Here is a 19,829-nt window from a genome sequence, read left to right on the forward strand (position 1 = left end):
AGTGATATATAAAAAAAGAACAAGAGCTAGTGTGTGTGTGTGTGTGTGTGTGTGTGTGTGTGTGTGTGTGTGTGTGTGTGTGTGCCAGACAGTGGTGGCACACAACTTTAATCCCAGCACTGAAGAGGCAGAGGTAGGCGGATCGCTGAGTTCAAGGTCAGCCTGGTCTACAAAGTGAGTTCCAAGACAGCCAGAGCCACACAGAGAAACTCTGTCTTGAAAAACCAAAAAACAAACAAACTATGCATCTCTTGACATGCTGTCAAAAAAAAAAAAAAAAAAACAAGCTGGAAAATATGTGCTTTTAATATATCTAAAAATAGTATATAAATCAAAACAGGAAAATGGAGTTGAAATAGTCTAAATTCATTCTTGCATTTTTTTCAAACCAAGAACTTATCCTGTGATGTTAGGCGGGAGATGGAGTCCTAAAAGGATTAGGAGTGTAAAACTTCTAAACCAATAGTCTGAAAATAAGATAATGCTTTTGGTTTTAAAAATCCCCTGTCAATCCAAATGAGGGTCGGAAGAGAGAGGAAAAATGCTGACGGTGGGGTCAGCACAGTACACACGAGGCACAGTCTTCATCCCGAATGTCCTTCTACTGATGCCCAATGTGCCTGGTCAGAGGCAGGTGAGAAACCATTGGCTAAACACGTGATTCCAAATTTGCCAGTAGTAACACCACAAAAAGTAAAAATCTGGGTCCAATTCTATTTTTATTTCATTTTTCAAGACAGGGTCTCTTGTATCCCAGGCTGGTCTTGAGCTGAGTAGCCAGGGATGGACTTAAATTGCCGACCCTCCTGATTCCACCCCCTGGATTGCAGGCATGCACTCTGACATCTGGTTTATGTGGTGCTGCTGAGCACACTCGAAGTTTTGTGAGTGCTGAGAAAGCCCTCTGCTGAGTGGGCTGCATTTCCTGTCCTGGGGTGGAATTCATTTTACTGTACTATTTACATTTAGTTCAACCTTTCCAAATGATCACTTTTAAATATATCTAATGTTGAAAACTTTTCAGGTATTTTACTTTTTTTTCTTAATAAGTCTTGGTGATCTGGTCTGCTGATTCCCAGGCATGTGTAAGGCCCTGGGCTCCACCCTAGCACTGCCAAAATAAAGAACTTGGTGTGTGCTCCACATTTACAGAACACCTTAGTTTGGAGAGCGTACCTCACCCATTCAGTAGACACCATAGTGATGGCTTTGGGCCACTGCATGGGACAAGGCAGATCTAACTGTCCAGTCACCATTATTGAACTAAATTTAAATAAGCACACACACATTTTCAAAAAATAAAAAGAAGAAATATCTATAATTATTTAAAATTATGGTGACAGATATACCACAGTGAAAATAATTTCCCAAAATGTATATATAACTTTATTAACATTAAATTTAAACTTTGGGTCATGAAATATTGAAGAGGGTTTTTGTTTGGTTTGGTTTTGGTTTTGGTTTTTTGTCTTTTTCATTTGTTTGTATTTGAGACAGTCTCTCTCTACAGTCCCGGCTATCCTGGTGTTTGCTATACAAACAGGCCAGCCTCTGATTCATAGATATCCACCTGCCTCTGCCTCCCAAGTGCTAGGACTAACCCTGGCCTGAAGAAATTGTTTTTAAAGAGGATATATCAGTTCATTATAAAAGGGGCGGGCAAAAGATGAATACCAGGGACATACAAATAAATCTAAAATTTTACTCATTAAATGAGTAACATAGTCTCAAAGAATATAAAGCTGAATGTGGCACTGTAAGGAGTATTTTAAATTTTTTCCTTTTTGGTGAGACATTCTAACTCACCATGTTCAAACACTAGCAGGGTCAGTAAAAAAAACAAAACCAAAAAAAAAAGAAAACCCACTTTATTTTCACCTTCAAGCAACACAAACAGTGAAAATATGTGACTCAGGAAACACTGTGGTCAACAGCTGCTGAAATGCATTTAAACATTGGCCTTGGGCCACAGAGAGGTTCATCAGGTAGAGAGACTTGCTATGCAAACCAAGTGGCCAGAATTCCATTCCCTGAACCCATGTCAATGTGGAACCAACTCCACAAAGTTGTTCTCTGACCTTCATGTGAACAAACGGATTTAAAAAACAAAAACAAACACTATAAAGTCAGCCATGCTGACTCCGTGAAAAAGGCCTGTATCCCAGCTGTTTAGAAAGCTGGGCAGGATAACCACAAAGTCAAGACCTGCCTGGGTTACAGAGTGAATTCAAGGCCAGCCTCAAAATAAGTAAAAAGGGAGCTAGGAATGTAGCTCAGCATTAGAGCATTTGCCTTGCATGCACAAGGCCCTGGGTTTAATCTTTAGCAACACAAAAATAAGAACAACAAAACTGACCATGGTCTAGGTCATCACACAAGTCACAGCCAATTTAAAGAACCAAAATCATGCAAATTAAGCAAGCACACAGGAAATCAGTAGCAAAAGGTCAGCAGAAGCCAAAATCTGAATGTGAAAAACAATACTCATGACAAGGAACCACAGGTCAAAAAAGCAATCAGCGCATAAATTAAAATGCACTTTGAAATGACTGGAAGTGACAATATGAGGGAATCGAAACTGTGGAACATAGAGCCAATGTGTACATCGGACAAAAGCAGGCAACCGGTAAGTGAGAAAAGCTTAGACAACCACTGGGGGCAGGGGTGCACAGGGAGGGTGGACAGGAAGAAACTGACGGTAAAACTGAGCCAAACGGACGGACAGGTAAGCTGGAGCAAAAGCTGATTCTCTGAGGGAAACAAATAACAAAACTGATAAACACCTGGCCAGGGGGAGGGGACTGCGTGATAGGCTGGCTCTCCGTTAGGAAGAAACTAGCCCCACCCACAATGAGGCGCAGACCGCTATTAGCAAGGATCACTAGCAACACGGGGTGTTCACGGCGTGCAGACTGGCATCTCGCAGCCATTGGCGAGGGACAAAGCATCATAGACAGGGAGCATTCAGACACGTGGACCCCCAGGCTACACTGAGAAGTTTTCCCCGGGGAAATGAAAACCTGCATTTAATGTTTACGTGCACACACAAAAGCAAACTAAACGTGTGTGTGCCACAGCTTCATTCACAATTCCCCCAGACAGGAAACAGTCTAAAGGACGTTCAGTTAAGCTGTGGTGGCTTCAGACCGCGGAGACTTCGGTAACCAAAGAAACTACAGGAACACTGAGCCGTGGGGCGGGATTAGCCATTGCGGGTCCAAGAGGAAGACCCTGGACCCAAGCTCTGCAGGGCTCCACCGTGTGGCCCTCTCTTGCAAAAGCATGATTACAGGCATTAGGTTACCACGGCTGAACTGAACATTGACCACAAAGGCACGGGGCAGCGACGTGAGGGAAGGGAGCCATTTTGTACCCCAAACACACAAATCTTCGCTTGTTAAAACGTTCAAAACTTTTTTCTATTAAGTTCTAAAACTTAATAGAGTGTATATAATTGTGAATGATATATAATAATGAAGGGGTGGAAAGTCATGTGTATTTTTTTTCCTCCGGAGGTGAGGGGGTAGGAGAAAGGCAAGTTTTAAATAATATGAATAAGAAAGACCCATTTTACATATTAAAAATAAACATTTATCTTATTTTTAATTCAAAAGATACATGTCTTGATAACATCCTTCTGGGAATAGATAGATGCATTTTTTATTTTTTATTTATATCCTTACTATTGGTAGCATTACAGTCACTAAAATAAGAAAGCTACTTCTGTGGATGTGTCTTTTTTTCTTTTTCTGGAGCTGAGGACCAAACCCAGGGCCTTGTGCTTGCTAGGCAAGCACTCTACCACTGAGCTAAACCCCCAACCCAAGAAAGCTACTTCTATTTAAACTTTTCAAGAACCTAAATATCTTTTTCTCCAGTGGTCTAGATAATGGCGGTATCCACTATTCATCCAAACACACACAGGCCCCACCTGACATAAACACACAGAGGCCTACCCCTCACATGTTTTCACCTCAGGAACACACAGCAGCTCCTCATATAAACACACAGTAACCCTGCCCTTCACATGAACACACAACAGCCTGCCCCCTCATGAACACACAGAGTGATCCCGCCTGTCACATGATCACAGGATCTCCTCACCTGGAATAACTTCGTTTTCGTGAACATGGTGCCGTAGCCTTCTCGTTGGCTGAGGTAAAACATGCCTGTGAAGCTGGAGCCATCTGGCCATCTGTAGGTGCCCACGCCATGGCAGTGGTCCCTGTAAAACTGCCCTCGGTAGGTCTGTGGAGTAGAGAGGCTAGTGAACCTCCCTTCTGGGAGAAGGCACTTCCCTCTGGAACCCCAACCCTGCAGCAACTGCTAAGTCAGGCTACCACACCTGGCTGGCAGAAAATGAGGACCACAGGACTACAATAGCCTTCTTGGGTACCCAGACACAAGGCTTCTTTCAGTCCAGGTGACCAATGTGATAACTGGGGTTGGTCACTCCAAATCCCCAGAGAGGCCTCCAGGCAGCCATCCTTATGAGTACACCCTCCCTGCCGCTGCTCTGGTACAGACTTGGGGGGCCGGCTGTCAGAACTGCCTGGAGCTGCTGCCAGGCCAGCGTCCACCCTGGGTTTGGATGAGCCCTCCCCTCTTAGGAGTCCTGGCCCCACCCTAATGAGCTCTCCACCAGATAGCAGAGGCCAGGCTGGCTGGAGGATGCTTGTGGGTGGGGACCCTGGGCCTCGTTGAGAACAAGGTAAGGTTGACTTATGGCTCCTCAATCCTGGGTCCGTTGTGAGCTTCGGTGTCCTTGTCCAGAGCTCACCTTCAGGTGAGAATGTCAGATGGGTGTTTCAAAGGGTGTGGGAGAGGAAAGGAGGGTGTCACCCATCCCCCAGGCACTGTACTTGACTTGTATGCTGTGAGGTGGCATCTCCCTCCTCAGAAAAGGCTGGGCCAGGAGCTCTTAGCTATGATTTCTCAAGAAGTCATGAACAGTGGGCAAATGAGAAACCAGATGAAGACTTGAGACACAAACACACGGGTATAACCATCATCATGGAGCCCCACATTGGCTCCTGACATCCCTGAGGTCTAGGACTAGGCTGGAGGCTCTGCCCACAGCTACTCCCATTCAGGGTCTTAGAGGACTCCTACCTTTCTTCCCATCCAACACCTCATTTCTCCCAAGAGCCCATCCTAAACAGCGGCTCTCTCCCCCACCATTACCCTCCTCTGGACAAGTGTACCTCCAGGGACTCATAGCCACCCCCACCCCATGTAACGCCCCGGCTCTGAAATGCTCTCACCAGAAAGAGTAGACGGCCATAGCGTGCCTACCTCTGTCCTGCCCCAGGCCACAGCTGCCTGGGTCAACACAGCCAGGTCCTGACTGGAGCTGGGCTCGTGGGACTTTGGAAACGAGGCTGGGAAAGTCCTGCCCCTTCTACTGTTTCTTGAACAAATGAGAGGGACTAGATGTGAGAGGGAGGACCGGACCAGAAAACCCCAGCCGTGGGCACCAAGTTAGAGAAGCCCTTGCCAGAGGTAAAGGCACACGTGGAACAAAGGAGCAGAACAGGAGCCCATGACCCCCAGAGGTCATGAGCAGCACCAGACTGGAAAGGCTCCAGTACCTGGGCTCTTAGACTGCCTGTGGCAGTTTGAATGTAACTGGCCCCCATAACCTCACAGGGAGTGGCACTGTTAGTTGTGGCTTTGTTGGAGGAAGGGTGTCACTGTGGGGGCGGGCCTTGAGGTCTCTTGCTCAAGCTTTGCTCAGTGTGACCCTCAGACCATTTCCTGCCATGCCTGCAAGATGTAGGACTCTCAGCTTCTTCTCCAGCACCATATCTGCCTGCCTGCTGCTGTGTGCTCCAGCCGTGGTGATAACGGGCTGAACCTCTGAAACTGTAAGCCAGCCCCCTAATTATATGTTTTCCTTTATAAGAGTTGCCGTGGTCATGGTGTCTCTTCACGGCAACAGAAACCCTAACTAAGACACTGTCCTAGACTTTATCCGACTCCTCTACCTGAAGAGGAAGACAGAACCTCCAGAAGTCTTCATAGCGCTGCGTCCCTGGTGACCCGGCCAGGCTTCCAGACACAGCATACCCCCGGCTTTGCTGCACACTGAGCTGTTGTACCCAACCAGTGACCCAGGAAACACAGATTTGGTCATGGGCCCCAGTTTGGGGTCCCTGCCTCCAAGAAATCTTCACTTAGGTCCTGGGCATAGCCTAGCAGGGGAGGCCTAGGTGCATTTTCTTTTTATAGTTAAGAATATCCTTTGCCGTCATTTTAATCTTAGACAGCAAGCAATTTCAACAAGGTCAAATATGTGAGTTTCTGCAGTAATTTGAAACTTGACAATATTTGCCCACCTGGGGGGAGCCTACTTCTGTTGCTTTGCCAAATCGGTATGTTGTCAAGCTACCTTCTAAATGTTTATATTTATACCCATTGATTAGTGCTGCCCTCAACCTTGTCAGAGAAGCTTCTTTTTGCAGTGGGCATCAGTCAGTGTGCAGGTTCATAACTGGTCAAAGTGCTAGGGATAAGTGATTCATAAGTATTCAGCCCTTAATGGGACGTCTGTATCTATCTCCCACCCTCAAGGCGCAGAGGCTGTTGTCGAAGAAGTGGGGAGAGAATGTGCCAATGGGGAGAGCTGTAAAGTATTGGTCTCTGGACATGACACAGCTGTGACACTCGTGAACCCACAGCACCTATGGCCACCTGCACAGGACCTGCCTCAGAGTCCAGAGCGGGTGAGGGGAGGGCTCACGGGGCGCCACCCTTAGCTGAGGATGAGAAAGTCAGTCTTCTCTGGGGGTGTGGCTGCTGGTAGGTTGCCTGTGTACCAGTGGAGGGCCCCCCACCCATGCCAATGTGAGGAACACTAATTGGACTCAGTAAACTATTTTAAAGAGAGAGAGAGGGGACATTAAGATGGGAAGGGGGCATTGGGTGGGTTGGAGGGAGTGGAGAGTGGGGTAAATATGCTCCAGATAAATTCTATACACGTATGAAACTGTCAAATAATAAATAAAATATTTTAGATAATAAAACATTTACTCAGAATAAGAAATTATCTTCTTCAGTCACAGCTTCCCAACCCCATGCATGACCCCCAGGAAACAGTGACATGAAGCAGAAATGGGCAGAGAACTCCTCTAGAATTCTCCTGCAGAAAGCCTTAACCCTATCCTATGGGTCGCTTCAAAGGTTCCCGACACCTGCTCTCAGGAGAGGGACCCCTGCTCAAGCCACCTACCTCGCCTGTGGGCCAAGAGAACTCGCCATATCCGAGCTTCATGTTGAGTCCGAACTCCCCTCTGTAGACACAGCCGTCCTGCCACTCCTGGACCCCTTGAACGAGCTCGATGTAGGCCTCCTTCAGGTCCGGCTCTCTCAGGGGGCTCTCAGACTCCTCCTCATCCTCCTTGGGGTCCACTGAGGTGTTCCTAGGAAGACAGAGAACTAAAGAAAGAGCAACCAGGACACTGTAAGAGTGACCATGTGTGGAGTTCCACCCCTCCATCTCATGTCACCCTCCAGATAACCCAAGGCTCCAGATTTCCCCAAGGGAAACTGGGGCACAGAAGATGCAGTGATTGTGGGGTGGCACAGGAAATGAACTGTACAGGAAGGGTACAAACTGACAAGAGTAAATGTGCCCCACCCCCAGATAGGACCAGTCAGTGCCTCTAGCTATTTCCAGACAGATTGCCCACAGCACAGTGCTCCCTCTTCAGCTGCAACATCAGCCCCAGGATGGGCAAGAAACAGGCACTTGAACACACAAGTAGACCCGGGAAAGGTATGAGAGCAGTTGGAGGGGCAGCAAACTGATGGACAAATGGACAGATGCAGGATGCATGAACCACAGTAGGGAGAGGTGTGTCCAAGGCAGGTTGCCTTCCTCTCACCCTTGGGTTCTGAAGGGATGAGTTGTGACTTAGACAAGGATCCCAGCCTAAGTCCATGACACTCCCCCTCTCAGCCTCCTCTCAGCTCTCTCAGGATGCTGTGTGTTGATGCCTGTGCTCTGGAGACCAATCCCAATGTCTGGCTGGTGGTTAGATTGGCAGCACACACACAACACGGGATCCCTCAGACCCTGTGATGATTAACCTGGGCTGTCAAATTGACTTCATCTGAAATCAACTAAAACCCAAGCAGTTGGGCATGCCTGTGAAGGGTTTTTTGGATTGGATCGTTTGAGGAGAGATGATTCATGCTAAATCTGGGCCACACTGGTAGCAGCCGGGACATGGGAGGAGGAAGCTTTTGCGTCTGCTTGTTTGCCCTTACTCATGCTGGCAAGCTCGTCTATCCTGCTTGCTGAGGCATCTTTGCTGTTATGAGAACCCACTTCTTTGGTGTTATAACAAATACCAAAGATCAGCTAAACCTTGTGGCCTCAACAACTACAAGATTCTTGGCCTTTCTTTGAGAAGACAAATTGTTGGACTACTCAGATCACAGCCTGTAAGCCACTTTAATAATCATATGTATGCCGGGAGGTGGTACCAGCACTCGGGAGGCAAAGCCAGGCAGATCTCTATGAGTTCGAGGCCAGCCTGGTCTACAGAGCGAGATCCAGGATAGGCACCAAAACTACACAGAGAAACCCTATCTCAAAAAAAAAAATTATATGTATATAGTATATGCATTGTACTATTATATATTGCTGTGGAATAATCCTTTTGTACACTGTGAAGATTTGTCATGTGGATTGGTTTAATAAAAAGCTGATTGGCCAGTAGGTAGCCGGGCAGGAATTATAGGCAAGACAACCAAACTAGGAGAAGGATGGGTAGAAGGACAGAGTCAGAAGAGATGCCAGCCAACTGCTGAGGAAGCAGGATGTAGAAAACCAGGTAGCAAGCCATGAGCCATGTGGCAAAGCATAGATAAGAAATACGGGTTAATTTATACATAAGTTAGGTGGTAACAAGCCCAAACTATTGGCCGAGCATTTATAATTTATATTAAGTCTCTGAATCAGTTATTTGGAAAGTGGCTGCTGGTTATTTGGGAACAGGCGGTCAGGACAGGAAACATCCACCTACAAATGGTACCCACCGTCCAGTGTAGATCCACATAAGACATGAAAAAGCTTTAAAAATGTTCTAAACACACAAAAATGGAGCCAGACACAGCTTCCTAGTCTCACAGTCTCACGCCAGCCACAATGCAGAGACTCATCTCCCGACGGCTGCCTGCAAGAGGGAGCTGGCTGCGACCACCATGAGCCCATGAGCCAATCAGCATGGCGGGTTCACCAAGTCTCTCTCATGTGCCGCACTACAAAGAGGCTTCTCCCAGCTGCTGCCTGTAGGCTTGAGAGCTCCACCAGCATGCTACATGGCAGGTTTAGGGCTTTTGCTCATGCAGACAGAAAAGCTTACAGGTACACAGTAAAGACAGATTCAGATGGGAAAAACCTATAAATGGGTTACAATGTGTTTAAAAAATATACATAGGCTTGGGAGAGAAGAGAAAAGGGGTTGAGAAAGGCCTTAAAAAAGGAATAAAGTAATATAAAAGAAAAAAGCCACGTAAAGATGGGAAATACGCAGAGTCTGGACCCTGTGTGTATACACATACATACACACATATATTCTGTCAGTTGTTTCTTTAAAGAACCTTGACTAACACAGCCCTAACCCAATCCACCAATCAGCCTTTGAGTGCCTGTTAAGGGCCACTAAATCTAAGCTCGGCATCCACCCGCTAAAGAAAGTATCCCACTTTGAGAAGACAGAACCCACATTTGGTAAATCACACAGACAGAAAGAAGTGAAGAAGGACAGACACCCAAACTATCCTGGTGAGGCTGAAGGCGCTGTTGTAGGTGCTTCGAATTCTTTCTTTCTTTCCTTTCCTTTTTTCTCTCCAGCAGGTCTTCCTGCGGCACAGGCTGGCCTCAGACTTAACATACAGCCGTTGATGATCTTGCACTTCCAATCCTCCTGCCTCCACCCTCCCAGGTGTGCAACCACAGGCATGCACGGCCATGACAGGATGTGCAGTGTTGGGAGTTGAAGCCAGGGCTTTGTGCATGAAGGACAGACAGCTGAGCCACATCCCCAGCCCTGAGATGTAAATTCTCACGTTAGAGTCCTAAACACCGGTAGCTCAGAAATGTCCTTACAGAGATAACCCAGGTCATCAAGGTGGGCTCCAGGCCAGTATGACCAGTATCCTCATACAAAGGAAACCTTCATTTGGGCATAGAGACATACACAGGGGAGATGACGTGAACAAACAAAAGGAGGAGGAGTCAATACAAGCCGGGAGGGAGAAAGGGCATCGAGCCTGAGGCCCTTTGATCCTGCGCATCTGCCTCCAGAACGGTGGGAGGATGGAACCAGTATTGCACCATCTGGCCCTAACACTTTGTTACAGAGATCCTAGCAAAGTGAGACCTGGCCTGAAGTTCCTTCCTTCCAACGTGGCTCAGGGGCCACTTGGATAACTTTTGGGAAAGGCTATAATCAATAAGAGGAAGGAAGGGGAATTTTTCCTGAAAAAAAAGAAAAAGAAAGAAAGAGGCCGGGCGGTGGTGGCGCACGCCTTTAATCCCAGCACTCGGGAGGCAGAGGCAGGCGGATCTCTGAGTTCGAAGCCAGGCTGGGCTACCAAGTGAGCTCCAGGAAAGGCGCAAAGCTACGCAGAGAAACCCTGTCTCGAAAAAACAAAACCAAAAACAAACAAACAAAAAAAAGCTTGGAATCAATCAAGAAAATCCAAACACAGCTGTGTGAGTATAAGCCCAGTGATGGCATCAGAGGTGGTCAGCTGGCACAGAAACAGTCGCCTGGCTCTGCCACTTCCAATTGCTTTTCCTAACTGGGCTCCGGGGCCCCTTCATGACTTCGCTTCTTCATCTGTGAGATGGGGACTGTATGAGTCTGCAGCAGCAAACCGCCCATGCTTGCTTACTTCCCTGGTCCTAGGGGCTGGAGGTCCAAGGCTCAGACAGTGGCGTATTTGAGCTCCTAAGGGCTTGGTTCCGACAGCCTTGTGGGTGTGAGCTCAGGTTGGCAGAGAGGGTGGAGAGAAAAAGAGCAGAGATCTGACCGGTCCCTCTTTCTCTTGTTAGAAGAACTCTAGTCCTGTCATGAGACTCCACCCTCATGACCTCTTCTGAATTTAACGGCCTTCCCAAGTCTAGCCAGCCTCCAAGCATCGTCACATTGGGATTTAGAGTGTCAACATGAATTTTTAGGTGCATAAGCATTCAACCCCAACCCACAGCAGGGGCAAGTGCAAAGGTTCTGCTGAGGCTCCTGGCCCAAGCGGCCCCTACTGTTGTCAACTGAGTAGTGAAGGAGCTATGCCGGTAACAGGATGGAACAGGGCCATTCCTTCAGCCGCCTAGAAGTGAACAGGATTATGCTGACAATCTCAAGAACTACTTGCCCATCCTTTTCCCTCTTGGATTGTTATAATTGAGAGTTTTCTCTCTCCAGAGACTAGGCTAGGGAGGGCAAAAGAGGCTTTAAAGATTCAGGAGGGGGAGGAGGAGGAAGAGGAGGAGGAAGGAGTGTAGTAGTATTGGAGTCAGTAGCCCTAGCTGGCCTGGATTGCCTTATGTAGGCCAGGCTGGCCTTGAACAGACAGATCTGCAAGCCGCCGTCTCCCCAATGCTAGGATTAAAGTAGGGTACCACCATACCAGGCTCCCTTTAGCGATCTTTAAGGCCTGCCCCAATATTGAGTTCCAGCTGATACATGGCCCTGTGGTGCTGATTGCACCTTCCTGCCAGCGGGTCCCCTGCACCTTCTGGAGAAGAAGGTGTAGCTCCTCACGGAGTCCTGGCTCTCAGTGTCAGGAGACTGACCACTTCGCCCCTCCAGACCTCTGGAGCTGATTGTTTTCGAGCCTTGGGAGTCCAAAGTGACAACGGAACGAACGTCGTCCATGTCTCTCCTCTTTAAACCTAGAAGCAAATCTGTGTTCACAATTCGCCCTCAGGACCGAGGACAGTGGCAGCTAGGGGACCCGCCCGCAGTCCCACCCGTCTTGGGTGACCCTCTTCGGAGTCTCCAAGTAGACCCCTCTAGCTCCTGAGGGCTCACTGGCCTTCCTGGGGGGTTCCCTGGCCTTCCCAAAGCAGTCGTCACCAAGGGCCGTCGGGACCACATGGGAATCTAGCCCGCTGACCTCCAGTCACCCTCAGGCAGACAAGCACCTTGGCCTAGACTGAACCAAGCATCTCAGGGCGCACCAAGCGGTGTAGACCCGCTACAGGAGCGCGTCACGTTGCCCTGGAGACGGCCACGCCCACGGTGTGCTCCCAGCCCCAGCCAATCGGAGCCAGGTTGCGCTGACCCTCCCCCATCCCTCCGCCCCAGACTCGCCCCTGAACAAGCCTCGGCCAATACACGAACCGAGCTGCGATTACCACGCCTCCTCCAATCCTGAGCCACCGCCAATCCTGAGCTGGCCACGCTGGCTCCACCACCGCCACGAGCCTTCCTGTGAAAGCTGGCTCGGTGTGTCAGCCCCACGCTGCCAGTTAGCTTTTGGGCCAGAAGCTGCCAGCATTCCTGAAGAGAAAGACCGCCTGGTGCCAAGGCTTGATTAAGGCCGCCTGACTGCCACGCCCAATTTTATGCAGTGGTCGTTAGCAAAGCCCTAGACCGCAGCCTGGTCTTGGCAGAGAGGATGACCTTTAGAAGAGGAGCTTCTAGAACAGGGTTGCAGAGGGGATGCACTGGAGTGCGAATCTAGAGCCACATTGAGGGGCTGGGTATCAATGTGGCCCGGGCCATGAGTGATGGGAAGAGCTGCAGGTGGTGATGCTGGGCCAAAACACATGATGTGCTGAAATTTTGTTTATATTCATAAATGTATATACAGGGACACAAAGGTCAAGGAGCTATATTTCCACAGTTTGTCATAAACGTCCACCAGGCACAGTGGCACAAGCCCCTCATCCCAACACTTAGGGGGCTGAGGCAGGAAAAATCACTGCAAGTTGGAGGTTAGCCTGGATCACAGAGACCTTGCATCTTCTCAACCCCCGACCCTTCCCAAGTTACTCAAAAAGAATGTTTTCACAATATGGTAACATTCATTAAGAAAACCTAGTAACATTAGCTTTTTAAATTTGGGTGAATCAGTAAACTTAGCAGATTCCACAGATCTGATACTTGGAAACTGATCTCGGGCCAACTTGCTTTCAGCAAATTAGCGGCTTGCATTGCGAAAATGGGTATCTGCAAACAGGAAGGCGCCTACTGAGCCACTGCTATGGAATCCAGTGAGTCACGGGCTGCTGCGAATGAGGCCTTCTCTACTAAAACTGTTAAGACTGAAAGATTAGCAAAGAAAAACACTTGAAATCACATACTAGACCCAAGTTTGATATTTGGAAGCAATGGCGGGAAAAGTGAAATTCTAACAGGACTCACCCTCTATTGTCTGGAAGGTGATTCTAGATTCTCACAAAACTGGAAGACAGACAGTACTAGATGCCTCTAACAATGCTTACCCATCACCTGGCCCTAGCTCAAAACTGTCATCAGAGAAAAGCACATGAATACAAATGACATGTACTAAGTGAAAAATTCCATTGTTTAAGGTGTGGTGTGATGTGTGTATGTGCGTGCGTGCGTGTGTGTGTGTGTGTGTGTGTGTGTGTGTGTGTGTGTGTGTGTTTCACTTGTTTTAGCTCTTTGACCTTAAATAACTTAAGATTAACTAAATGATGGGTAAAATGATGTCAGCACATATGAAGCCTATGAAGCCATACCAAGGCAGACTTTCTGGGTCCACCCCAGCGTTTCTCATTTCACAGATCTTCAGCAGGCCTGGCAACCAGCACCTGTGGGCAGTTCCCACATGCTGCTGCTGCTGCTGCTGCTGCTGCTGCTGCTGCTGCTGCTGCTGCTGGAATGTGGTCCACACTCAGGACTACTAAGTGGTATGAAGTGCAGGAGGGACCTCAAAATCCAGGCCGAAGGAGGAACATCAGAACAGTTCTAAGTGCATGCTGTCTTGTGTGTTCTCTCAGGGGCTTAAACTTTTTGTCTTCAGCCTACAGTAAGAATGTTTAAGACAGTATGCCAAGACCCCTTTTATACTATGGAAAAACAAAGTTCAGAAAGGTTCATAAAGAGTTCATCCACAGAGAAAAGAGATGGCTTAGTGGTTAAGAGCACTGACTGGTGAACCAGGTTCAATTCCCAGGCCATCCTGTGTCCAATCATGCCAGGATTTAAAAAAAAAAAGAAAAAAGAAAAAAGAGTTCATCCACTACATACATACACCCAATTATTTAGTGGTCTGTAGTCTGTTCTTTTCTCTATCTTTATTGAAAAACAAAATGCTGGTCATGACCTATGAAACTGATTTGTCCACTCACACTAATGGTCAATCAGCACAACTTGCCAGAGTCAGGACTCACCTCCAGAAAAGCCCAGCTTCAAAAAGTATATTCCAGCTATCCAGAGGAGAGAACAGCCCAGAGGTAGACAGACTTGGTAAGCAACTCATGAGCTCAATAGAGCTGAGCATGAGATAGCAGGCCAGAGGCCTTGGAACAACGTCCACCTCAAATTCCCTCCAGGGAGGCACAAGAAGCAACCCCAGAGTAGGACTCCAAGTTTTGTTTGAGTCAGTGCTGCAAACTCTACCAGTGACTCAGTTTCTCCAGCCCCACCGCCTTTGCCCAAAGCTGTCTTCCATGATGACCACTGGATAGGACAGAAAAAACCCTCCTCATTCCCATTAGCCCAGCCCCACCCCTGGGGCCATATGTGATGTGTAGGTGGACTTCCTCTGTCCAGCCAGCCAGCTCCCCAAATAACCACACAGAGACTCGTTAATTATAAATGCTTGGTCAATAAACTTGTTACTAACTAGCTCTTACAACTTAAATTAACCCATATTTCTTATCTACACTCTACCACGTGGCAGTACCTTTTTTCAGCACAGCATGTTCATCTCCTGCTTCCTCTGCATCTGGCTGGTGACGCTGCCCTTCTTCATCCCCACGTTCTCTTTTTGTCTGAAAATCCCGCCTATCCTCTACCTGCCTAGCTATTGGCCATTTAGCCTTTTATTAAACTGATCAGAAGGTGCTTTGGCAATGACACATCTTCATAGTGTACAAAAAGTGTTATTTCATCAGTGCTGGTCTGAGTAAGAATGGTCCCTATAGACTCTAGTGGGTAAATGCTTGATCGCCAGTTGATGGAACTGTTTGGAAAGGATGAGGAAGTGTGGCCTTGTTTTGGGAGGAGTCACTGGGGATGGGATCTGCTCTTTCAAAAGCCCTCCACACTCCCAGTGAACTTGCTCCTCCCCTCCTGTGATTTTTGTCTCAAAATGGAAGCTCTCAGCTACTGTTTTAGAGCTGTGTCTGCCTGCCTGCTCCATGCTCTCCTCCATAATGGCCATGGACTCCTCTATCCTCTGTGACTCTGAGCCCCAAATTAAGTGTTTCATTTTGTAATTTGCCTTGATCATGGCTTCTTAGCACAGCAATAGAAAAGTAACTAAGGCACCATCACAGGGTGTGAGGCTTCCCTGACACAGGGGAGCATCCGGAGCTTGCTATAAGATGGAGCTAGAGATAAAGGAATGTACACCTGAGTGAGCGGTTCCTATAAATTGAGGGAGTAGAATCAGTAGGGGAAAAAAAACAAACCTACACTTAGCTAAAGATTACACAAGGCTGACTGGACAATTAGAACACTGAGACCATGTAGAGAGATGGAAAGTCACAAATCCAGAGTTAACCGATTGTGGGCTCTCTTGAATCCTAATGACCATTCATTGCCCACATCTGGCCTTCACAATGGCCAGCATTCCTCTAGGACTCGTGAAGCCAATTCCCTTCTACCAAAGAAACCGTTTTCTTATCTCTCAGAAGGGACAAATGGCTATCTGTGGTTCCTGGTAGTATACCAAAGCTCATGCTGGCCTCTAGGCTCTCTCAGTATCACAAGCACCTGTGAAACATTTTAGAGTCCATGCTGGCATCCTGGCTCTGTCACACTGTCCCTTACCCCTAACTTCTCCAGCTATGGGCTTCCCTCCCCACAGCTTCCCATCGTCCTTATAATCCTCTCTTGTCTTCCTCTCCTGCTCTCCTGCTTTCTCTCCTCTCACGGCCAAGTCCAGCCTGCTGGACATGTTCAGTCTACTGCTTTCTCTCTCTGCTCTAGACTCTTCCAGATGCCTCTGGCTGTATTCTCCCTCACACCTACAATAAAAACTTTCTGCTGGGCAGTGGTGGCATACGTCTTTAATCCCAGCACCTGGGAAGCACAGGCAGGCAGATCTCTGTGAGTTCAAAGCCAGCCTGGTTTACAAAGCGAGTTCCAGGTGTAAGGAGTAATGGAAATTGACTTCTGGTTGAAAATCTTAAGCATGGAAATGAAACCAAAAGTCTTCATTATTGTAACAAAATTGAAACTGAAAATAACTGTCTATGGCTGTGAGATGCTGGTGCCTCAAAAGACTATTCCTCTAAAATTCTAGACACCAAAAAAATAAAATTGACTATCAGACACTAAGTACATCTATTTCTAATTTTAAAAATTATTTTGTGAGTGCTTGTATATATAAGGGCACTCATGTGCAAGGCAGAGGAAAACTTGCAAGAGTCGGTTCTCTCCTTCCAACTATGTGTGTCCCAGGAATAGCGCCCAGACCATCAAGCTTGGCAACAGGTGCCTTCAGCCACTGAGCCATCTCCACGGCCTCATTAAATAATTCTAAATAAGCTTTGGCAAGTCAACGCACTGACCCAAACAACTTACTAAGAAAAAAAACCCACGAACTCATAGTAGTAGTTTTATTGCATATGAACCATGTTTTACAAAGGAAACGTCGGGAGTGCCAAGGGGCACTTTACTAGAAAGCATTTAACCAAAGGAAATAAAGCTGCCACTGTCGCCCGCCCGCTGTGTCCCCTCCAGACCAACACTGCAGGCTCCGCCCACTGTCAATTCAGCCGACGCCGAGCCGAGGCTCCGCCCCACGACCTGGTGCGGTCGCCTCCTAGCGGCCAGAGCAAGGACTTCGCAGCCCGCGGCCCGCTGCTGACCCTAGGGCCGCTGGGGTCATGGGCTCCTCCGAGGTGGCACCGCCAGCGTTCGCGCGCGTCGCCCCCGCGCTCTTCATCGGGAATGCGCGAGCCGCGAGGGCGACGGAGCTGCTGGGGCGCGCGGGCATCACCCTGTGCGTCAACGTCTCCCGCCAGCAGCCCGGACCGCGCGCTCCGGGAGTGGCCGAGCTGCGCGTACCCGTGTTCGACGACCCGGCCGAAGACCTGCTGACGCACCTGGAGCCCACCTGCGCCGCCATGGAGGCCGCGGTGCGCGACGGCGGCTCCTGCCTCGTCTACTGCAAGAACGGCCGCAGCCGCTCAGCCGCCGTCTGCACCGCCTATCTCATGCGGCACCGCGGCCAGAGCCTGGAGCGCGCATTCCAGGTCCGAGCTTCCGAGGGCGGGTCTTCCGGGGCGCCCCCCCCCCCCCACCTCGAGAGAGGCTCTTCCGGGGCGGGCCCCACCCTTCACCCTGGGGCGGAGCCTCCGCGCTCTGGACTGTCGGCGGGTCCCTCTCATTGTAGCTCTCTTGGTTACAGATGGTGAAGAGCGCTCGCCCGGTAGCCGAGCCCAATCTGGGTTTCTGGGCTCAGCTGCAGAAGTACGAACAGACCCTCCAAGCCCAGGCCCTCCTGCCCCGGGACCCCGGCGATCCCGAGTAAGCTGCATCGTTCAGCTGCTGGGTGGCCAAGTGTGTACACTGAAAGAAGGTGTTCCTTCCCTCCTCTTTACAAAAGGCAACTGGCCTCGGGTGTTGCCCCCTCTTGATGGCAGTACGGGAGTGTCTGCTGAGGAGGGGCACTTCGTTTATTCATCAGGCTTTGGTCAAATCCAAACCAGCGAAGTTTTAGGTAGAGAAAATGCGTAAAGGATTTGTAAGAGCCTGGGGAGCTGACAGTTGATAGGGAGTGACAGACCAGAGTCCTGGCTAGCTGCCTCCTCCAAGGGAATGGCAGGCAGAACCTTTTTGTGCCTCCTGGACTTCTTTCTGGTCCCTTCTGAGACCTGAGCTTAGTCCTGGGCCCACCATCTTTAGTCTTACAGCTGCTGTGCCGTGGGAGAGAGGCATCCGCCCACCACCCATCTTCATCTTACTTAACCTGTATCAATGCCATTATGCCCTGTGCAGCATCCTCCCCAGCCGGCAGGCAGGCCCACCGGTTGCCACCTTGTGTTGCTTGCTCTTCTAGTTCAGACACAGCCATTCTTAGGCATCCTGCTTCTTTAAGAGCCCTGGAAATTTAGTCACGATTTAAAGAATGAAGGAAGAGCAAAGAAAAACCTGGGCTATGTGTGTGAATTACAGATGTGTAGCCACTGGTTAATTTGCAAGTAAATATGAATTAGTGAATAAAATCCCAGAGTTGGTATGTATGGCTTCCCTTCTCCCTGCTTATGGTCTCTGGGGCCAGGGTAGACTGTCATCAGACTGCTTCTTGCTCCAGCTTCTTCTTGAAGGTCATGGTCCGTCACCACCCAACAGAATAGCCCCATTTTGCCCCTGAAGAGACTAAAGGGTTTGGTCATACCTGCCTCTATGCAGTGAGACACACTTGGGTCCCCGGGTGGAGGGTTCTCCCCTAGAATGAAGAATGGCACCGTCTCACTTAACAGAACCCAAAGTTGAGGGGGCATGAGGCACACGGCTCATGGTCAAGGCATTGGGGTGCTAATAACCACCATCTCCCCCACCTGCCCCTGCACTTCTGGTTTCTGGCTGTAATAAACAAGCCCTTCAGTGGTCACTGATTCAAAATGCTCACTACACTTTGTAGGGAACACCCAGCCCTACAGGTGTGGGCAAACTGGCATTGTCCGTCCCAGGACTGCTGCACAAGCTGGCTAATCTGGCCTCTGAGCTTCCTCCACCGGGTCCCTTATGTTCATCCCTTAAAGGAGCTGGTGCTGCTGTCCTCACTCAGCCACGGAGGCTGCAGTGGCTTGCAGAGAACAGGGCTCCAGGCCCCTGTGTGTGTAGCCAATCTCTGTTCACAATGCATTCCAAGAGGCCGCTGCCCTCCGGTCAGGGCAGGGCATACCGCCTAACCTGCTGACTGGGCTAGTCAAGTCAGCTAGAGGCAACAGAGATGCAAGAGACATAAGGCCCAGGTCAGGTTGAAGGATATCTGTGGAGTGTATCGGGTACGTTCTCTTCCACCCGCTCAGTTCTGGGAGCTATGCGACTGTAGCTTCGGCCTGGCCCAGCTCTCAAACCTCTGCCCCGAGACTACAGAACACCCCCCCCCGCCCCCCGCCCCCCCACACCCCCCCACACACACACACTTTTCCTCTGGGGCTGGGGGTGTAACACTGACTGTAACCACAAGGGGGCACTCCAGTAGCTTATCCGTGTTGGGGGACAGGTTCTTTGGCTCCACCGTGCAAAATGTCCTGTTGGTCTTGAAAGAACTGTGTGTTAGGTCCTTTTGTAAATATGGGGTGGAGGCACACCCACCCCACTTATAGAAGTGGACTAGCTGGATCAAGGCTGCCCCACATCACCCCTTCTGTTTGCAAAAGGGAGTATCGCCAGAACAGGATGGATACAACCCCAACTTCTGGGGGTACAATTTGAGAGACTGGGATGGAAAACCCTACAATCTATATCAAGAAGGACAAAAGGAACCCAGGCCTACAGGACAGTGCAAATGAATTGGGAATGCCTTCTTAGACAATCTGGTGGACAGGCCACTGGACACCAGAAAGCAGCAATAACCTTAACTCCAGGTCTCTTCACTCATTTTATTATTTATTTTTTTATTTTATCTATTTATTTATAATTTTTTGTGTTTTTTTT

The 19,829-nt window shown here is 49.0% G+C and overlaps 2 protein-coding genes across 14 annotated transcripts in view; one reads left to right on the top strand and one right to left on the bottom strand.

Annotated features, from left to right (window-relative positions):
• Positions 1-12,321, bottom strand: part of Ankmy1 (ankyrin repeat and MYND domain containing 1) — a 52,428-nt gene extending 40,107 nt beyond the window's left edge. For 4 of the 13 annotated variants that reach the window (XM_076549629.1, XM_016007976.3, XM_076549632.1 and 1 more), the window contains exons 1-4: positions 12,133-12,225; positions 11,749-11,908; positions 7,232-7,421; positions 4,105-4,248 (exon numbers count right to left, since the gene is read on the bottom strand). In XM_076549629.1, coding sequence (XP_076405744.1) covers positions 4,105-4,248; positions 7,232-7,421; positions 11,749-11,891 — 477 coding nt within the window. In that variant the 5' untranslated portion in view covers positions 11,892-11,908; positions 12,133-12,225. Of the gene's footprint in view, positions 1-4,104; positions 4,249-7,231; positions 7,422-11,748; positions 11,909-12,132 lie in introns of all 13 variants that reach the window. The other 9 variants (XM_016007975.3, XM_076549631.1, XM_076549633.1 and 6 more) reach the window with 7 other exon arrangements.
• Positions 12,322-16,919: 4,598 nt separating this feature from the next.
• On the top strand, positions 16,920-17,826 carry Dusp28 (dual specificity phosphatase 28). The gene is made up of 2 exons (XM_006989608.4): positions 16,920-17,416; positions 17,572-17,826. Exons 1-2 carry the CDS (start codon positions 17,048-17,050, stop codon positions 17,692-17,694), a joined length of 492 nt encoding a protein of 163 aa, XP_006989670.1. The 5' UTR covers positions 16,920-17,047; the 3' UTR covers positions 17,695-17,826.
• Positions 17,827-19,829: the final 2,003 nt, after the last annotated feature.

Source organism: Peromyscus maniculatus, chromosome 13, assembly GCF_049852395.1.
Source record: "Peromyscus maniculatus bairdii isolate BWxNUB_F1_BW_parent chromosome 13, HU_Pman_BW_mat_3.1, whole genome shotgun sequence".
Lineage (NCBI taxonomy): Eukaryota > Metazoa > Chordata > Mammalia > Rodentia > Cricetidae > Peromyscus > Peromyscus maniculatus.

Bases quoted from the DNA above. Each gene is read 5' to 3' on its own strand.
- Dusp28 (XM_006989608.4), top strand. From the start codon at position 17,048: ATGGGCTCCTCCGAGGTGGCACCGCCAGCGTTCGCGCGCGTCGCCCCC. The intron at 17,417-17,571 runs GTCCGAGCTTCC...TCTTGGTTACAG, and splicing joins GCCTGGAGCGCGCATTCCAG to ATGGTGAAGAGCGCTCGCCC.